The sequence below is a fragment of the Cynocephalus volans genome, chromosome 8 (assembly GCF_027409185.1).
Source record: "Cynocephalus volans isolate mCynVol1 chromosome 8, mCynVol1.pri, whole genome shotgun sequence".
Taxonomy (NCBI): domain Eukaryota; kingdom Metazoa; phylum Chordata; class Mammalia; order Dermoptera; family Cynocephalidae; genus Cynocephalus; species Cynocephalus volans.
In genome coordinates, this window is record NC_084467.1 from 64661808 (window position 1) to 64684070 (window position 22263).

Here is a 22263-nt window from a genome sequence, read left to right on the forward strand (position 1 = left end):
TCTATTTTACACATGAGAAAATGAATATATACTAAATTTTATCAAACTGCAGAAACGAAGGCGTAGAGCCCATTTAAAGGCAAATGATCACAGACTACCTTCATTCCATCCTTCAAAACACTAAAACGGAAATGAATTCTGGAGTAGAGTTTGATTCTTTATTTCTGTGGTCTGTTCCTTGTGGCACATTTTCCTCTCTGTTTCATTCTTGGGGCCCTATCACATAGACACAGATCTTGCAACCAGGGGAGCTGCACTTGCAAAACCAAAGTAGGACTTAAAGTCCCAGAGGGAACAGCCTTGGGACCTTGTGTGGGCTTTGGTCCCTCACCTGCCAGGCTCGGGCTAAGTGGCACAGAATCGGAGCCTGTGTGTATATGTATGTGTACACAGATGCCAATGAAGGACAAGCCAGCCCAAGGGAGGAGACCCACGGAGGAGCTTCTACTCAGTCCTGCAAACAGATCAGACTCAACTCACCATCTGTCAGGAAGCCTCCTAGGCCCTCCTGTTGTTCAGGGAAACATCTGCATCCTCACTTTCCCTTTGCACCATCTGCTCTTGCTTCTCTTGGGTTCCAGCAAAATCGGGCTTGGCAGGAGGTGTTGCCGCCGCCTGCAGACTCTCTCTACTCAGTCTGAATTCTTCAGCAGCTCCCGGCCCCGGCCCCCCATCACCACTCCGGGTCCCTGCCTCCCCTCCTGCCGACCCTGCACGCTGAGTGCTCTCCACCTCCCCTCCCTCCTGATCCTGTCCTAGCTGAGGGACCTTCCTTTCTGCATCGGAGGGTTCTCCTGTGGCTCCCACCCCAGCCTCTGGCGTTGATGTCGCTGTCACCTCCTCCACCGCTGGCACCTCCTCCCTGCTCAGCGCTATTTCCTCTACCACCACCTTCTCTGCAGCTGTTGCTTTTCCTAGTAACTCATCCTCTCTGTGCCAAGTTTCCTCCCCAGCAACATCTGAAGAGGGGGAGGCTTTCTCTGCTACTGTCTGCCCCTCAGCTGTCTTGGAATCTGCCCACACCTCCCTCTTCTCTGCGGCCATGTCTGACTTTCCTCCTCCTTGGAGACCTTCCTCAGCCATGACTGCTCCTCCTCCCGTGTCCCCATCCCCCTCTGTGTTCCTGTCCTTCATCTCTCCCGTCCCCAGAGCACACTCTTCGTCCTCCTCCTTCTCTGGGTCCTTATCCATCTCTCCTTCATGGAACTTTCCTGCCATCATGGGATCTCCCTCAGGAACATCTTCCTGGATCATAAGCTTGACCCCAGCTCCTTCTTGCCCCTGCAGAGGCCCTTCTTCCTCCCTTCCCTGCAGTTCTGCAAGGCAGTCTGGATCCTCGGCCTCACCTGTGGCTGTGGTCGTCACCTCAGGTGTCTGGGCCTTCCCTGCCGGCTGGCTTGCGGGAGCTCCTGACGCGCCCCCTCCATGGTGGGGGGGCCCCAGCTCCTGCTCGGACGGGGCCACGTCCTCCCTGGCCAGCAGCTCTGCTCGGCCCCTGTGCTCCGTGTCTCTGGCTGCGATCAGTCTTTCCCCTTCTCCATCCTTCCTCAGAGTTGTTAGGTTTTCCAGTGACTCTTCAGATCCAGGTCTTGCTTCAAACATGGAAACCCCTCTCTCTGTTAGTGAATTTTCTGGAAATCCTGTATCTTCAGTCAATTCAGATGCCTCAGCAGGCGCTTCATCCTCAGCACCAGAGCCAATTTCACTGTGGGGGGCTTTTGTCTCTTCCTCAGATCTCCCTTCCTTCACTGTTTCCCCCTCTTCCCCTTTAAGAGTTTGCTCTTCTTCTAGAACATCTTCATCCTTAGGTGCATCTGCCTTTGTCGCCTCTTCTCTCTCAGGTTCAGTTTCCCTCAGAGGTGCTTCTGGCCTCTCAGCTCTCCTCCTTTCTCTTGCTCCATCTGATTCCTCAGGTGACATTTCTCTCCTCTCATGTTCCCTGTTGGGGTCTGCCTCGGTCACCCTCTCCTCCCCTTGTGCGTCTTCCTCGCGCAGCTCCTCAGGCCTGCCCTCTGACTCCCCTGCCCTGGCCGCCCCTGTCTCTCCTGTGGAGGAGCTCCAGGGTGTTTCCGTCCCCATAACTTCCTTCCTCTCTCTGGATGGTTTCTCTCCCCCAACCATTGCCCCTCCAGAACCACCCTCTGTCTGGGATGCAGCGTCTTCCACGGGGCCCCTGTCCTCTAGGTCCGTGGCCGCTTCCTGTCCACGTCCGTCCATATCTGGCTGTGTGGCCCCCGCCGCACTCCCAGCCGCCCCGCTCCCAGCCTCTCCATTCTCCGGCGTCACTGCCTCTCTCAAGGCTGCTGCCTCCCAAAGATGCTCCGAGTGCAGAGCTGCTGCCTTGCTTGCAAGTACTGCCTTCTCCGAACCTTGTCCCCATTCGGAAGCTGCCTTCTCTGTCCTGAGCCCTATTCGCGTCAAGGCCCGCTCGTCAGGAGCCTCATCGTCCTTCAGACCCTCAGAGTCACTTGCTGCTTTTCCCGCGGGCTCCAACCCTTCCTGACCCAGACTTCCATCCCCTTCTGCTTCTGCCGCTGCCCCACGTGCTATGCCCGGAGGGATCACTCTTTTCTCCCTAAATTGTTCTACTAACACTGACTGTTCTACCGTCGGCTTCCACTCCCCCAAGGGAACCTCGACACCTCCTGCTTTTCCCCACAGTGCTGTGTCCCCCTTTTCCTCTATTGGGTCACCATCCCCACGCTGGGGAGCTTCGTCTTCCTCCGCTGCTTCCTTCTTCCCCACTGGATACGTTTCCTGTGCAACTTGTTTGGGTTCCTTGTTTGAGGTGAGACCTGCTCTTTCCTCCACCTCTAAATTCCCATTTGAGGCTATAAAAATAAGGTTAGGGAAAAAAAGGGGGGGGGGTTACTTAAAGTGGACAAAGGAGGAGATACAGATAATCTTATATAAAACTTATCTATAATATAAGAGATATTTATATGTACTATCAAGGGACCATTGATATGAATAAAACGTTTCTTCCACTGGTGCTATGATGCCATCAACTCTAACATGTTAAATCAGGGCCTTTCATTGTGGAAATAAATGATTTCAAATTTAATGAACACATTTATATTAAAGGAAAGTTGAACATCAGAAACACTGAAAATAAGCAAAGTAAATGTTCCTATAACTTAGATTCAATGAAATCACTCTCTCTCCCCTTCTCCACCTCTCTCTCTCTCACGCACCCACACCTACTTTCATTTGAAATATTAAGACCTGCAGAAAAATTATGCAATAAAAAAAGTTAGGATTACATCTTCTTCTAAATCATTATTCCTTATAACACTATAATATCCCCATCTTCTGCTAGTTATGTGGGCATTTAGCAACACAATCGTGAATACAGTGTGAGATAATGATTATTTCATACATTACTCCTATATTTTAAAGCTACTATGTCTAGATTTCATCATCAAAAACCTTTGTTGCTCAAGGTAAGACTTTTTTCTAAAGACACCAATTTGTCTTACAGGTCATGATACCTCCCATCTACACTGAGAAACTGCTTTGCCTTTGGCAAAACAGGATCACAGAGCAAGACAAGACTTTGTAGTCTAGGACAATTTTCAACATATATAACCTTCTCAAAGTATTTCATAAGTTCTCCATTATTCCCTGGCAAATCTGGGTTACTAGGTATAGCACTTCAATAAACATAGGTTCTACATGTTTTTTTTAAAAACTTTAAATGGATTTCTTATTCTTTAACAAAGATGTAATTTTTTGGTAATGAACCATGCAAAATAAGGAAAGGAATGTCATGTGAAATACCCAAAGCATTTAAATTTTCCAACTGCAGAATAATACTTAAGGAGCTTTGAAAATAGTCATCTTAATAATTTCTGTCAATCTAATCCCCTTTTTCATTTATAAAATACAATGAACCAGATGCTATAAAATAATTATCATACGAGGGTGTCAACCTCTAAATTACGTAAACTTATGAAGTAGGCAAATGTGTCTTCCTTATTTTACTTGCTTGCCTTTTTTCTTTATTTTATTTTATTTTTTTTAGCTATCTTAATCTCTATACCATCATCAACAATCTACCAGAAACCTAAAGCCCTGATTTTCCAACCTTCTTCCCCATTCTTACACCTTATCCAGGACTGTCTAACCATCCCATTACCTCTCAAAAAGCATGGCTAACCTTTGTTGCGTTCCCTTAGTCTCTTGCCAGCTACTATGATAAACCATTTTTAGATAAGGTAATGATAGCTGATATTACATTTCCCTTAAAAATGTATTCAGAAGGTAACACATGATATCTTCTTTCAAAGGAGTAAAATAGGAATTTCAGGTCTATCAGTGTGGCTGAGCTGGACTTGCATAGGTGGCCTTCAGTGTGTCACAGCAGTTATTTCCTAAATTGTACCTAAAAGCTCTGAAAGAGAAATGTAGAACTAAGTATTTGCTCAGGGAACATGTAGCCATACCTGAGAGAATTTGGTACATTTTATTTCATTACAGATTATTACTGCATTTAAAAAAAAAGTGAAATTGAAATAATGAGATACAGCGTGTGACAAACCTCTTTAATAGTATATCTGTTGCCATTCAAATTCCTGCATGAAAATATATAAAAAGTAAGTTACAAAAACATGTAAATAAAGTCCTCTGTTTTTCTAAGCTGACCTCTGAATTTATGGATTAATTAAAGAGCATTCAGGAAAATGGGAATAAGATTACTTAACCACCATGTGATCACATATTATGCCTAAATTCTAGGACAGAAAGTGCTAATGGCATCCAACTGAGCTATTATATGAACACACACACGATAGGGGAGTCAGACACGACATTCCTGAAGCAAGGGAGAAAGAATAATTGAAGCCATTCTAAGAAATATCCGTATAAAAACATGACGTGTTTTTTGATGGTAACCTCAAGGGCTTTTGGAAAAAAATTAATGTAGGAGAGGAAGCAATATTCACAAATAGGGGCAATTTGATTTAGTGGAATGAATGTGCCCTTGGGAATCAGACAGACCTGGGTGAGAATGCCCTGCCACTTACAAGTTACATGACTTTGGGAAATAACACCTCTTAAAGCTTTCATTTTCTTATCCATAAAATGAGAATAGCAATGCTTGACTACAGAACCCTTGTGATAGTAAATGAGATAGTTTATGTAAAATGCTTAGCATAGTCACTGACACACAGGAAGGCCTAACAAGTCTTCCTTGCACACTCTCCTCCCACTGCTTACACTTAATTAGATTTTCTTGCTGGAATTAGATTTGATCAATAATAACTGCTGTGCCTACATTGCAGATGAACGGGGAGATCATATGTGATCATATGATTAATAAAATGAATATCACTCCGCCCACATACACACATGCATGCATTCAGAACAGGACATTTTGAAAAAGTTAGTCACTGAATATGGGAAAGCCTGATTTCGAGGACAGAGGAAGTTTGACCAGATATATATGGGTCATCTTCTGTCGAATCACTCTAACTGGCACTCTTGCAGATGAAACACTCATCACCAAGAGCCAGGTCATATGCTGATGGCAAGAATTCTTTCCTAATTTTTAAAAAAACACAAAGTTCAAATTAATCATGAAATGTGCCTTGGCTCTCAATGTGTCTGATTGGTTCAGCTAAGGCAAATTCACCTACCTGGTCAACGAACTGGTAGGCTGGTTATTAAATATGACTGATCTGAAAATCCCTAACAGTATTTTGTAATCTAAAGTGTTTTTGTTTGTTTGTTTGTTTTATCTTAGGCACCAATGTATTCAAAAAAGAATAGTAACATTCATACCTGATGTCAGTTTTAAACCTCCCTTTCAGGGCTCTCAACCACTTCCTGCCATCATATTCACTAGTTGAAATTATATTTTTTAAAAAAAGAAAAAGAAAAGATTTTTAAAAGGTGGCAGAAGAAAGAAACAAGGATAGGAAGATGAAAGATGGAAATAAGCTCTTTTGCAGAGGTTTTCTGAAGGTCATTCCTAGGTAATGATGCAACCTTACCTCCACCTGTGTCAATCTCCGGATTCCTCAAGGACTTCCCCCGTTCATCTGCGCTGCTAACACCGCGCTCAGTGTCATAGTAGCAGAGGCAGCTCGGTGCCAAGGCTTCAGTTATTATCTGCCCAACTGATTGAAGATCATATAAAATATCAAAAGGTATAAAAACAGGTCACAGGAACATTGCCGAGCTATTTCACATCATTTAAGCAAGTGGCATCAATTTAAAAGCATTCATATTAAAATATGACTGTGTTTTAAAATCTTTTAAGATTAAACAAATCCCAAGCTATGATTTCAAAAAGAAAACACAATACACAGAAATAGATCATGAAGTAAAGAAATCCATGCAAAGAAATACTTGCATTAAAAAAAGACAACAGCCAGAAGCAGTGACAGATTTGCCAAATGCTCATGCAATATAACGATTGAAAATGCAGTTTAGTTGCCTTTTTCTTTCTAGAAATGGGTGTTATGGCTTTTATGACACCAATCATCAGTGCTCTTTTAAATTGCTAAAACTATCAGAGCTGACTACACTATGAGCATTTCATCCATTAGTAGATTTTAGTGATTTGACCCCAATACTCACTCCATGTGGACAGAAGCAAAAAAAGCTATTACATGATTCCTATAAATGTGACAGGAAAAGCTGTTGTAGAAATTCCAGTTATCTGTAGCTGATTACTAGCAGGGACTTCTAGATCACGGGGACCTAAGTTCAAGTCCCATATCCTATACTAACTTTATCACTTTGAGCAAGTTCTTTGGCCTAAGCCTCAGCCTCAGTTCACTCAAGGAGATACCTACTCAATGATTATTGGGAAAATTAAATAAAGTAATATATGTAGAATATGCTCATCTTCCACTTATTAGCAAGTGCTTATTCATTTAATAAATGATAGCTATGGTTATGATGACGACGATGATGACGGCGATAATGGTGACGAGCATTTCTAAGTATCATCACCCAATGTGGTATGATTCTAGGCAACACTGTCAATTAACTTTGTTGTTAGCTTCTGACAATTTCCTGTCTATATTCCTTGCTTATCATCTGATGACCCATGTCTCAAAATCCCTGACATCTACAATCATGCCACCTTCTGGTTAACAAAAGCTCACTCAAATAACCCTAGACCTAGATCTGCCTCCTGGGGTAAGAACATATCTCCAAAACTCCCTCACTTCCTTCTTTCCTACCTTCTTCCTCCCCGATATTGATACAGCTGATCCAAAGACTATACCTTGAGAAAAACAGAACTAGAATGTAGTCTCTTGCTTAGTTTAAGGTGAATTACTGAGGGGTAATTACTGATCTAACTGTGTTTGAACACAAACAGAGAGACATCTGCTTCAAGTGGGATTTAGGGAGAAAATGGTCACTTTATACTAATCTTAAGAGGACAAACATGGAAATGAAAAGAAGAGCATGATATAGTTCAAATACATTCTCTTTTAAAAAACTTTGAACATCAGCTTTCCTCATTTATCCAACACACCAAATAAAGTTTTTTACAATAATATAATTTAGAAATGACATCAAATAATAGTTAGATTTTGTTATCAAGTCAATCTTTATTTCAGGAACTTTACAAACATTATACGTGTAAGTTAAATATCATCTGACCCACTACAATAATATTTATACTATATATCTGGAGAATTTTAAAAAGCAGTGTTTTGGGTTTTTGTATATAGATTTGTTTGTCTGACTGAGTAATGGAAATCACAAAGATGGTAGGACCAGGGGGTGGGGGGAAGTCTGACTTGGTAGCAATTACGCGAAGCTTTGTTTTATCAGTGCTAACAAGATTTCTAGGTTTTATCCAAGTGGTTCATAAGCTATAAAGAAATATGGCTTACAAGAATAAGAATAATAAACAATAATTAAACAATTAGCAGCTATTGAACCAAAAGACTATTCTAAGAAGCCAAACAATACTAGCATAGTCTTAAAATCATAACTCACTCAGAAATGACAGTGCAGTTTGTAGTCCCTCTGTCTCAGGACTATAATCGCCACTTGCCTGCGTCTGCTGGCTTGCCCCCGAGGTTTAGGCTTGGGAAGTAGATGAGAGCCTCTGTAGTTAGGTGTTGCCTATTTCAGACTCAGCAAGAACAGGAGCCTGGCCTAAGTATCAAGGGCTTATAACGTGTGAAACCAGAAAAGGCTTCACTTGGTCATTTTTTTTCAGGTGTTCTTCTGAAACTGAAACTTAAAAGCAAGAACTTGGCCAGCATCTAACCTCAACTGTTTTCCACCCATAGGAAAAAAGGACTGCACACGCTGAGACTCCAGTGTCAGCAACGTGACACATCACTTCATTTCCTCTATTTAGCCCTTCATCCCTTAAGGCTCCTGTCCTTTACCTCTCTATTAAGGTGACCACTAAAGGCAAAGGTAATTGTCAGTTCTCGCAGCATTAGTAGCAAAAATGGAATGGTCTCGTACAGAGAAGTTCTTAGAAAAGCACCTTTTCCCTCTCAAATGATATAGGATATTTTAAGGTATTTTTTTAAAATACTAAAATATTCTTATATTAGCTTTTCATTATGAAATAATAAAAATATTAACAAATATTATTAATAATAAAAATATTCTTAAAATAGCTTTTCATTAGGAATAACAATATGAAAATATTCTTATATTATCTTTTTATTGTGAAAGCAAACATATTTTAAAATAATATATATTATAGTTTCCCTAAATGATAAAATAGTAAATATTCATTATCTAAAGCTCAAAAAGAAAAAAAAGTACAAAGAAGGACATAACAATTACCCATAGTTTGGCCACTCAGGGAGAACTACTAGGTAACATTTTGGTGGATTTCCAAGTATATTTTACTTCATTCTTACTGTAGAAAGCATTTCACATTCCACTTTATTCATATAGCAATATATTTTGTAATTATTTCTTCATATCATTAAAAAAGAGTCTTCAGTAATACAGAATGTTTTAATAAAATTAAAATTTGGTTAACCAATTGCCTATTGTTGGATACTGAGTTATTTCCATTCTTTTGTGATTTATAAAGCTATTTTAAATACCACTTACAATCATTTCTGTACATATTTCTGACTACTCCTTTAGGAATATTCCTGGCATTGGAATTGCTGGGTCAAAAAGCACAAACTTGGGCCGACCCCGTGGCTCACTCGGGAGAGTGCGGCGCTGGGAGCGCAGCGGCACTCCTGCCGCAGGTTCGGATCCTATATAGGAATGGCCGGTGTGCTCACTGGCTGAGCGCGGTGTGGACAACACCAAGCCAAGGGTTGTGATCCCCTTAGCGGTCACGAAAAAGGACAAAAAAAAAAAAGCACAAACTTTTTAGAAGCTTTTGATATATGTTTCTAAATGTTCTTCAAAAAAGGAGTTATCAATTAATGATTTTATCTACAATGACTGAAAGGCCTATGTCCCTGCCCTATTGTCAACATGTCCACCAATTTTTTCTGTATTGATAATTCTGTAATTGAAAAGTGGTAGCAAGGACAGGACTTTCAATAGGAGTAGGCAAACTATCCTTTTGTGAATTTACTGCTGTACACTTTACATTCTTTTGCTATGGTGTTTGCCTTTTTCTTATTGATTTGTAAAAACTCTTTATGTGTTATAAATATCAGCTCTGTCAAATATAGGTCACAATTTTTTCCCAGAGTTTCAGTTTTCCTTTGCTATAGTGTTTTATTGTTGTTGCTATTAAAAGAAATTTATATTATATTTATAAAAGAATTTCATATTACTCAGTATAATTTCTTTGAAATAAATTTAATTTTTTTCCAAATCTCAAAATATTATCTTTAGGATTTGGAGACATTCTACATTAAATTTAGAATTTAATCTGGCAAAAATTATCAGCATCTTTATATTTAGTCTTCTATTTAAATACTTGGAGTGATTTTCCATTTGTCATAATTTTCTTATTCAGTCTATATGTGTTTTACTTTCCCTCCTTAGACACACTTTAAAGCATGATTATAGGTATTGCTCACTTGATGTTTATTACTAAGGTTTTTGGGTTTTGGGGTTTTTTTGTTATAGTTTGAGTGGAACTGTTGTTTGAGGCTATAGTTTGAAACTGGTCACCTTACAAAAACCACTTGATATTTCCAATAATTGCACAGTTAGTTATCAGGGGAGATGATTGTGTTTTCTTAGACCCAAGAATTATTTACAGAACTGCTTTTAAATGTTCAATTTTTTTGGTGAGAGTTAATTATATTTTTGTGAATAATTTCTAATTTTATTGCACTGTTACGATATATGGATTCAACTTCAGCTCTGTACTGCTGGGGAAAAAAAGGCACACAGAGAAGAGTAATTATCTAACAAACCAATCTTCTATGGTTAAGTTAATTTTATTAATACTTTTTTCTATGTCTTTGTTATGAAAAGAGCTGATATTTATGTTTACATAAACATGAGAGTTGTTAGTTTTGTATTTTCCTTTAAAAGAGAGTGGCTGGTTAGCTTTTTGTATGCTCTTATGTTCCAGTTGGATGCAGATGTTCCTTACAAACGTTTAGTTGGAGTAGTTCCCAATTCCAATTAGGTGACCCAAGAGCTAGGGGAAAAGGAAAGGAAGGTGGGGCTTTGAACCCTCTTAGCAGAAACATAGTTCTGTGTGTTACTTTCCTATGGTGGCAGAAGCTCCCGGACTTGGTCAGACCCTCATTCTTGGCACTGCCATCTTCTTTGTTAGGGAAGAACCCCTACAAGCTCAGGGGAAAAGACCCTCTACTAGTGCAGCTGACTTCCTGTTTGGTGTTGCCTCCCACAACTTTCCTGAGGGTTGGCAACACCGAAGAATCCTGAGCAATTAAAGGACTGTCACAGGACCGTCTTTCTACTTCCTCCAAAACTCACCCCTACTTCCCACTTCTTCTTTCTAATCCTTAAGGTCTGGGATTATCTCTTTTTTAATTTCCGTGAGGCCACTCCTCTTTCTCATGGAAATAAACTCAAGATAGCTCCTGGTGTCTCTCTCTACTATGACCTCGTGTAGCAAATTCCTTTAATTTTGTAACATCTGGATGGTACCTTCCCTAGATTTGAAAGGAACTTTTTAGACTTTTAAACTACTATTTTTATACTTTCTTCCTTATCTCAAAGAACAGAGGGAGGGAGACATCATATCACCAATGAAACTGGTATTTCACAAACTCTTTCTGATTAACATTCTCCTTAAAAGTTGATTTATAGCCTTTATGTCATTTGCTGCTATGTTAACGCAGAGTTTCTATGAAGAAATCACTGCAATAATTTTGATGCTTTTACAGAAACAAGTCAAATCACTACATGTTAAAATTCAGGCTATCATAACTGAGATGTAAAAATTGACTCTTTAATACCTGCTAGTCAAGATGCAAATGGAATTATCAGTCATAAATATTTACTAAATAAAAATCAGCATTCTTCTGATCATTTTTGATGCACTATTTATGTGGTTTAAATGGATAATTTGGAAACTTTCAGAGATTCTTTACTGTAAACTTTAAGAAAAAGTAAAGTATCTAGAATGATGATGAGGGTTGTAATTGTGCAGGCTGGGCATAGTTCCAGGGTAGCATTTCCTCTTTTCTGATTTTTTTGTAATTCTTCCATGCTCATTTTGTTTCTTTCTTTCCCTTTCCTTTTTTTCCTCCCACAATTTTACAATCCTCTAGGCCATTTTTCTCCTTTAAAATAATGCAAAAAAGGGCAGCACAAAGCCACAGTATTTCTTTCCTCTAATTTCCTGTTCTCTGTGGCAAAGCTTTCGGTGTCATCATCACCAGCTCAGATGAAAAGAAAAATATGCAAAGGAATAACAAGGCAAGTCTGAAAAATCACCCAAGAACTTTAATTTACTGTATATCACAGGGGTTTTAGGTTTTTTTGTTTGCTGGTTTCTTTTCAGAGCACATTAGTTCCCTCTTAACCTCAGAGGATATGTTCTAAGACTCCTAGTGGATGCCAGAAACTGTGGATAGTACTGAATCCTATATACTCGTACACTGTCTGGTTTTTTCCTATACATACAAACCTATGATGAAGTATAATTTGTAAATTAGTCACAGTAAGAAATTAACAATAACTACTAATAAAATAGAACAATTATAACAGTATACTGTAATAAAAGTTATGTGAATATTGCCTCTCTTTCTCTCGATATATCTTACCATCCTATACTCACTTATTTTCCAACCACCATTGATGGCTGGTAATGAGATCGCAGATAAGGAGGGACAGCTGTCCTAAGTATTTCCTAGCTGTTAGTGTCTGTGGAGGGGTCCGGGCAGTAGAAAGGTGAAGAGAAGTGGAATCACCAGTGTATAAAATTTTAAAATATTGTTTAAGCTGTGAAAAAAAATGCCAGTTTATTCTATTTCATACTTACTTTAATACTTATTATCAGTTCCCTTTTCTGGATTCCCAAATGTCAAAACACAAGAGTCCTAATTTGCTATACATTACATCTTTTACATTCCCTATCCTGTATTCTCAGCGACATCCAATTCATTCCCTCTCCTCTGCTTGTTTTGAAACAAACAAAAAAAAAAAAACCTGATCCCTCCTTAAAACATGCTAAGAATCCTGAGCCACTCAATATCAGAAGAAAATTTTGCCAAGGATTTTTTTATCTGAAGTTTAAGTATGTAAGAAGGTCATAAAAGCAAAGTAAAGATATACCCAAGTTTATTCCAAGTTCCCAGTCACCTTGAAAAGTATCCCTGTGCTTTGATCATTCTTTGTGTAGCTAATCAATTACCTTCCCAACAACTCACCATGACAAAATTCATGACTTACATCATCTACCTGCATGGTAAAGATGTTCTTGTGTTACCTTTGACATTGAAACATGGCCCACAAAAACTCAGGATTAATTACAAACTCAAGACCACAGCTGTTCAGACAGTTGCAGAAAGCTTAAGTCTATTGTCCATAAAGTAGCCAGAATAATCTTTTCAAAACTTTCAGATCATACCACTTGTTTGCTCAAATCATTCCTGTGGAAAGATTTCCTATCTCAAAATAAATTCTTCCACGTGGCCTACAAGTTTCCCCCTCAGACTTCAACTTGTAACATCCTCTCATTTGTTCCATCTGCTCCTGTCACACTGGTCTCCTTTCCAAACCCTTCATTAGCAACTGTGCTCCCAACTTAGGGCCTTTTCATTTGCTGGCCCTTCTGCTTTGTGTGCTCTCTTTGCAGATGACAGAGTGGCTTACCCTTCACGTTATCCAGGTCTCAAATGTCCCATCATCAGCAAGACCATTCCTAAAATACCACTCCTTCCTCAAACCATTATTCCACCCTCTTACCCTTCTTTATTTTCCTTCTAGCACTTAGTTCAGATACCCCACTTCATGTTCATTTTCCACTTGTTAGGTATATATCCCTCCTAGAGTATAAACTCTACGTAACTCCATAGTTCACACCAAGAACAGCGTGTAGCATAAAGCAGACACCCAACAAATATCTATTGACAGAAGAAATCTATTGGAAAAGCAACTACATGCTTCCACAATCCATCCAGAAATTGTATTTAGACTTCAACTCATAACACATGATTTTCCTGTTTTTGTATCAGGACAATTTTATCCTGCCTACATGATAACAAAATTGCCTCTTATTTTAGTCGTGGCATTATGTAGGTTTAAGCTACCTAGCCAAGCATTATGACTTTTCCTGACTCACATATAAAGATATAAAATGCCTACTTCCATGTATATTTTACATTATGATTTACATTAAAATACACTATTCTTAATTTATTTTATTTATATTCATAATGTATAAATTAAATTAACTTCCCTATCAATGCACCTGAATTGTTCCACCATTAGAACATATTGCAAAGATTGGGTCACAATGCATTAAGGCAACTTAAACTGAAATAACAAAAAAATAAACACATTAAAATAAAACTATGTTTCACAATACTGAATTAACTCCCAAGGACACTATCTCATTGTAGCCAGCAATTATAATTTTTTACTTCATCTACTTCATGGTGTACACACATCTTTTATACAATTCAGCTGATTTGTTGATGGCCTGGAAAAAGTCCAATTAAGTGAGACATTATAAAATAGTGACAAGAAAAATATTATTTTATGCTATTAACCTAAAAGGTATAACATCAACGAAAGTATTTTGCTCATTTATCCAATGCTATCATCTTAAGTAAAAACAAATCATATTAAATTATATTAGTTTAGATACTATAAGACACCATTAATTGTATATAATTCTATAGCCCATAGATGTACTCTTAACAAAATCACAGTTTTTATTCTAAGTTTAATTGAAAAATGATTAATTCAGTACCATACAAATATGAAACATAGTCTTTTATACATTATCTCAGCCATCATTTCATTTTGACCTAAGATTCTAGTCAGCAATCAAAGTAAAATATGCATATTTCAATCTTATGACTTCACCAGCCTTCTGGTCTAATTTACATAAACTGTGTTTTGCAGAATAGCCACCTAAATAGTCTTTCATTTCATACATATAACCTTCCTTCCATCCTTTGCTTCCTGAGCCATGTAACTGAAGGCTTATTTTAGAAGAACTTGCCCTAAATGCTTTGCTTTGTATCAATATCAAATAATGAACTATGCGATCGAGACCTCGATGATCTTATCTGAAATTTTCTTAGAAATTTTTATTCATAAAGAATCCATTATTTAAAATATTTACAAATTTCTTGCATCATTTCCCCGAGTATTTACATTTTAAAAACATTAGAGCCCAACTGCTATAAACTACTCATTCTTAGGTTTTTGATAGTATTAATTCTTCTACATTATTCTGAATATTTTACATGGTCATTGTTTTGTTCACCAATTAATGTCTTATTTTCCAGTGTCCTTTATATTCCTAGCCCCTGGCTTTCATAACCCAGACATTTTGTTCTTCTGTGGAATATGAGCCATAGAACAAAACTATGAGTTCTGGCAGAGAAGGCAATAAATTTAAAAGAAAATTTACAAAGTTATAAAATACCATGTCAATAAAAGAATAACATGTAAGGTGAATAAGAATAAAATAGAGATGTATGCTGATTCAAAAAGACATCCAAGATATAGTGGTAAGTGAGAAAAAGCAAGTTGCAGAACAAAACATATGATGTTTACCTATATATATGAAAATAATATATGTATTTGTGTATATATATCAATATATATCAATATATCTGTATCTATCTATCCACACACACACATATATAGTTTTTGGAATCATGCACTAAAAGAAAGGTTATCCACAATTATCTCTGGGGAAAAAGAGTAGGGGTTGGGCAAGGAAGACTTTAACTTTCATTTTACTCTTGTCTGTTCCATAAGGTTTAAACTTTTAAACCAATCTTTTGTGAGAAAAAAATAGTATGTCAAAACCTTAAAATATCTATATAACTTTTGATCCAATTACACTCCTTAGAATATATCCTAAGAAAATAATTATAAATAATTATAAATTAGGTAACAAGATACTCACTAAAGTACTAATAGAATAGTAAAAATAGGAAAAAATATATAAATATTGATTAATAGGGAAATGCTTAAATAATACATAGACATTAAACATGTTTATAAAGATTATATAATAATAAAAAAATGTTTATGATATAATGTTAAGATGAAAAGCAGAATCCATCTTTAAAAAATATGAGAACATATATTATTAAGCCCTAAGATTAGAAATAAAATGCCTGGCCAAAGGTTGAAAGTGATTTTTTGTGAGTGATAAATCGATGGGTAATTTTTCAAAACAACTTTTTTTATTTTTTTGGAATGTTATTTCATGTGTATGCATTAGTTGTTAATAAAAAATAAACACACATTAATAAAAAGACCCAGCACATATATTGGCACTTAACAAACATAAATGGTCTCAAATCTTTCCATCTAGTGTTGAACCCACCCTAATAAAATGATAATAAGGAAATACTTTTTAATTATAGATGTCATCGAGTCAAGGACACGTTTACTAATGTATTTGAGAAAAATAATAAACAATACACTTTTCATTTCACAAATCCAGAAAAAATAAAAACTACCCTCTTCTATAATCATAGTCTAAACTTGCAGCTGTTCTATCCATCGCCTAATCACAACCTGCATTATATGCATTCTACTTTACAAAAAGATGTTTACTAACATCAGTCCAGGTAAACAATCTGCAGTAGGAATGAAACTAATAATAATAATGTCAATGTTACTACTGAACTTCAACACTACCACCTGTTTAGCAGTTTGCCAAATTGTGCAAATTTTCTACATTATATCTTATATGTGTCAGAATTTAATAATAACATCAAAGATTTTAATTATTTTATGAAAGGATGTCAAATATATTTTAACAAGAATCTTGATTCATATATGGTAAAATCCTTTTTAAAATGTCGGAAGTATTTGTGTTATAATTCTATGGCGGGGATTGACAAACTTTTTCTGTAAAGGCCCATGTGGTAAATTCCTAGGGCTTTGAGGGCCTTTTAAAAATTTAAAAACCATTCTTCGCTTCAAAGCAATACAAGAAAACACAGCACTGGGCCAGATTTGGCCCATGGCCAAAGTATGCCAAACTCTGCTTGTTCTAGAGTTACTTTCAACAACTTATTCAAAGGTAAAATCCCTTGCTACTCCCACTATGTGAAATGTTTTTACCCTCCTGCATCCCACCTTCAAAATTTTATCTAATCTTTGAAGTCTTTCTCAAACATGGTCTTCATGAAAATTTTCAAGATGTCTTCAACCAATGGGATTTCCCTTCCTTTGAAGCCCCATAGCACTTTACAGCTTTTCTAATTTTACAAATGACTACTGATTTTTGTCTAGTGTTGTGCCAAGCCTTCCTCTTAATGTTTTCGGGGAAGAACCCACTCCCATGTGTTTCTTACTGACTATAGTGCCTTGCACATAGTAGAACTTTAATAATAATGGTTAAATTGAAAGACAACTATTCAACATCGCCAATTCCTAGAAGTAGGCCTTAGTGGTTTAATAATAGCTTTTAAAGTCCTAAAAGAAACATAGACATTGAAAGTACTCATAAGTTTTTACAACACAGCTTGACTTTAGTAGTATTAAAATGTAAAAACAAATGTTATTTTGGAATGAAAATAGTGTCCCTCACATTGGCAAGGGAAAAAAATGAGAGACAGCAGTGAAAGGACCATGAAACCAGTTACAGCGAGATCACAGTATGCTATGTGAGAGGCAGGTTCCTGGCAGGCACAATTTTACTGTCCACAGGACACAACTCACATTTCATTGTCCTCCTAGAGTTGAGAAAAAGCATCAGACCTCCCATGTGTCTTAAGTACTGGGGCCTGAATGTCTGCCACTCCTTGATGCGGTTTGGATATGTTTGTCCCCCAAAAGCTCGTGTTGAAATCTGATCCCTACTGTGGCAGTGCTGGGAGGTGTTTGGGTCATGGGGGTGACTCCTTCATGAATAGATTAATGCATGGGGGTGGGGTACATCAGTGAGCTTTCACAGGAACAGATTAATTAGTTCCAGTGAGAGCTGGTTGTTAAAAGGAGCCTGGCACCTCCTCTCTCTCTCTCTCTCTTGCTTCTTCTTGCCATGTGATCTCCTTGCACCCAGCAGCTGCCCAGCCACTTGCCACCAAGAGTAGAAGCAGCCTAAGGCCCACACCAGATGCAGCTGTACCAGAATCATGAGCAAAATAAACCTTTTTTCTTTATAAATTACCCAGTCTTAAGTGTTGTGTTACAGCAATATGAAAACAGACTAATACAGTCCTTACTATTCCCATGTCAAACAGAATGATTCTATCCACCCAAGAAACCCAGAGATCAGGAAGTAACTCGGTTTCAAAGAAGGATTCAAAATGAAATTTGAAATTTCTTTCAAAATTTTATATTTTTATCTGAATCTAAATTCCTGTTACACGGGTACAATAGGAAATCTTTAGAAACTCTGGAACCACTTAGCCTAAATTTAAATCCTAGGAATTCACTTTATTAATTGTATAATCCTTGGTGATTTACTTAACCTCTTCAAGCCACAATTTTTTCATCTGTAAAAAGGAGATGACAATAATAGAACCTAACTCATGGAGAGATGGGGCTGTTGTGAGGCTGCGATGAGTTAATATATGTAAGTGTTTAGAACTGTGCCTGGAACACAGTAAGCACCTACCAATATTAGCTATGTATATTTAAATGCATATACAGCTAAGAATAAATAGCATTGCTAGTATTAAATAACCTCTAAAAAGCCACACATACCCTTGCCTTTAGACACATATTGTGTTTTATTTGATTCTTGAGATAAAATGACCATAGGAAGGAATTGACAGAAAATAGGAAACAGGCTATGTAAGAATTACCCTGTTATTTTTAAATGCAATAGAAGGAAAACAGCAAGATGAAGATACATGTATGATTATGTGACAAGAGAGAAACAAGAAAAATATCAAATCCCCCCAGCATTGTCACAATAGTATTTCCCGAGCTTTGGCAGAATGTAATGACCAAAATCAGCTTCCATGCATGGGGACAATGGCGGGTCAACTCAAGGGCCATACTTACCACCTTTCTCCACCCCAGGGACACCTGCCTTTTCGTCCTTCACCTTAGCAGTGCTTCCTTCCCAAAGCTTACTCTTATCTTTTTCCTTCTCTTCCTCAGAAACATGTTTCCTAGACTTCTCAGACAAACTGTCTGTAATCCCCTGGGTACCTTTCTCCGTTTCTTCTGTAAGAACATTCTCAAAGCTTTCCCCTGCTGGCAGAGGCTTGGGATCCACATCAGCTTTTGTTATTTCTTGTTCTTCACGTTCAGTTTTGAAGGATTCCACAGTTGCAAGGCGGGATTTTCCTGGCTCATCATTTGCCCTCAACTCCTCAGAAGATAAACTTCTGGGGCTTTCATCTGTACTGTTTTCATCAGGAGCTTCCCTGTCCCCCACTGCAGGTTCCTCTTCACTGCCACTCGAATATGGGTGACTTCTGGTTGAAGCTGACGAAGCAGTTTTTATATCTACAAAAAATTTAAAATGATTTTATTTTTGTCTCATAAAGCAAATGGTTTTGTTGTGGGAATTATGCGAGTCATCAATCACATTAAAAATTATGAGGTATAGTTTTGTAGAGTTGATACCCTTTTCCCATATAGTCTGCATAGCTGTCCTGATAAAGAAAAACCTGTGGAATTTATGAGTTTATGGCAGTTTTTAACAGGAGATCACATTTAATTGAACATGAACTCTTTTGCTTTTATTTCTTTTTTGGAACCCATTTTATCGGAAAACCTTTGTGAATGTCCACTTTGTTATAGAAAAAAATCGTATAATCCTTTGCTTGTACAGCAAGAGCACTTATTTATTTATCCCCATGTATAGCCACAGTATTCCCTGTGCATGGAACTTAAATTTTTATCTACTATAACGTCCACCATCCCAGTATACCCTGGTATCTGGGTACAATAAGATCTATGCATTTGCACAGTACATAGACATTTAATAAATATTTTTAGGTGATGCTTGTGTGTGTGTGTGTGTGTGTGTGTTTAGGAAGAGATTTTGTCTTATTCAAGTTCCCCAGAAGCAGACGCTGAGATGAAGATTCATGTGCAAGTCATGTATTAAGGATGTGTTTCAGGACAAACTCTTAAGGGAGTGAGGGAAGCAAGGCAAGGAAGGGAAGAAATCGATCAAGGGAGCTATTTCAAGCAACATCTCAACCTCAAGCTGATCCCACAGGGACCTCTGAAGTGTAAGTTATATTAGAAGATATAGTTTACATTAGGAAGGAACTGGGCTTTCATACTTTGGAAGATTCAGACTTTGGCTACAGGTCACGATAAGGGAACATAAATTCCTTTGCACTTCCAGGGTCCTTGTGCCAGAGGGTGAAGCAATTCCAGTAGCCCAGGGCTGTCCTCTGTAGAAGGTGGAAGGTGCAGAAGCTGGGAGATGGGCGCAGAGTTGGTAAAGAGATTCTAGGAGACCTAAGCCGTGCACTGAGGTGGTGCTACAGATATATAATCTAGAAACTTAACGGTGGTCAAAAATGGTTTACATACTATCCAAAAACCTTCAAAAAAAATCTCCAAGAAAGTGACAAACACACTGAATCTCTATAAGGAAGACACGGAGCATAAAAGTCAGTGTGTACACTTCTATGGACCAGAGAGACACAAACTTGCTTTTGTTTTTTTAACCGATAGATCTGTATTTATAATTGTTTTTCATAGAACATATTCTCAAATGAAATATCACACAGTTACATGTTCCCTAGATTTCTTGTTTTCTCTGTACCCTGTACTCTTTTTCCTGCTTCTTTCATTTCTGCCTGGCAGCTACACAGACGGCTATAGCAGCTAATGAGTTGTTTAGGGGAAGAAATATCCGTCTTTACCCTTTATCCTCTTCTCTCCAACTCTCCAGCCCTGTGGTTCTCCATGACATGCCTTAGCATTTCAAGTATAGGCTCAGAGACATATCCGAGTTTCCACAAAGATTCAAGAGATGCTACATAGCAGTAAAAAACAAACTTGAAAAAGCCTCTAAGCAACAAAACCCCTTAAGTACAATTCCATTTGTTCTTATCTCCCAATACCTTGACAAACACCTGATGACTGCTATTTTTCAAGAAATCCCGTACTTCAGTTCCTCATTTATTCTCCATTTTATAAAATCTGGATTACTGTCCCTCTGTAGGGAACACAGCAGTTCAGGAACTGTAGGATCTATAAGCTCCCCTGCCTTAAGTATCCACAATTGTTTTGGGGTTTTTTTAAAGTAAAACAACTCTTACTTATTAGTGGTTTAATCAATGGCTTTCATTAATTGCACAGTTAGGACACAATGTTACTTGTTCTCAAATTCCAAAAATATATCTACCATCTGAATACTGATATGATGACTCCTAGTTTGGCTCTGAGAGTTGTTTACATAATAATAAAAAAAAAAATGAATGCTGCTTTATCTTTCTTTAGCAGCTTCTATTAATTGTATTATTTTATTTCCAAAGGCTGAAATGTGCTCTGGTTCATTTTTGAGTCAGTCCTTCAGAGAAAAAAGATCAGGACAATGAATGGCCTCGAAGGCAAGGGCACTTATAAACTCATTTCAGTTTTCAAATTTCTCTCTAACCTCATGATATGATTTAGCTGCATTCTCATTTTTTGCTGTTATTTTCATACAGACACGGAGGTTAAGACTTTGCCTACAAAATAGCTCAAAATGCTTCCAGGCCATGGAGTGGGATTTCAAAACTAATTTATTTATTCTCTTAGAAATAAGGCAAATTTTTATATAAAGAAACATACATGTAAATATGTAAATTTTTACATAAAGGAAACCTAGGTAATTTTTTTTTTTTTTTTTTTTTTTTTTTGTCATTAGGAGAGAAAAGTCATCTTGGAGGGATGCTGGGAAACACTCTGTCTCCTACCCAATTCCATTTGTCCTTCCAGCATTTCTTCCTGGTACTGATGCTGAAAAAAGCTGCTCTTGGTCTTTCAGGCAAAGATAAGATCTGCACTCATTGCTTGAGGCCTTGGCCACGGCCAGCAAGTCTGGTGCCATTGTTCAACGTCCTATACAGGATGTGACTTTTTCTCTCTCCACATTCAATCAGTCCCCAAATTCTCCTTCCCTTTTCATATTATCAATAACTCATTGATAACTGTTCTTTCTTTTGCATCAATACAATTAACATCTTATTTCACACAACATGAGAGAAAATAACACGTTCTTCTGTAAGACAAACAGTGTCTCTGCCACGACTCAGCTTCTCATCAGCTTTGAGATTGGTTGCACTACTTAACTTCTCTAAGCCTCTGTTTTCTCAGCTGTTTTAAAATGGGGATCGTTCTACTTGTTCTCCATAAGTCATTGTTGAAATTGCATGAGAAAAAATTTTACCTAATAAAATCAAATAATCATTTTTTATACCTTGCAATCATTTCCCCTTTTTATTATTTTTATTTTTTATTGAAACATTTATTATACATATTTGTGGGGTACAGAGTTGAATATAAACACACATGTACAATGTAAGATGATCCAATCAGGATAACTATCATATTCATCATTACAAAACATAATCATTCTTTGTGTCCATTAACCAATTTCTCACTCATCTCCTCCCCTTCCCTCTTTCCCACTGCTAGTAACTCTAGTTCTACTCTCTCCTGAAAGTTTAGTGTGTTATTGTGATTGTGATTGTTTTCTTTCTTTCTTTCTTTCTTTCTTTCTTTCTTTCTTTCTTTCTTTCTTTCTTTCTTTCTTTCTTTCTT

The 22263-nt window shown here is 37.6% G+C and overlaps 1 protein-coding gene across 1 annotated transcript in view; it reads right to left on the bottom strand.

Moving 5' to 3' along the window:
• Nucleotides 1-498: 498 nt before the first annotated feature.
• ERICH3 (glutamate rich 3) overlaps nucleotides 499-22263 on the bottom strand; it is a 111993-nt gene continuing 90228 nt past the window's right edge. The window contains 4 exon segments of the mRNA XM_063105774.1: nucleotides 499-2831; nucleotides 3492-3503; nucleotides 9254-9279; nucleotides 18546-18999. Of these exon segments, the coding sequence (XP_062961844.1) occupies nucleotides 499-2831; nucleotides 3492-3503; nucleotides 9254-9279; nucleotides 18546-18999 (2825 nt within the window).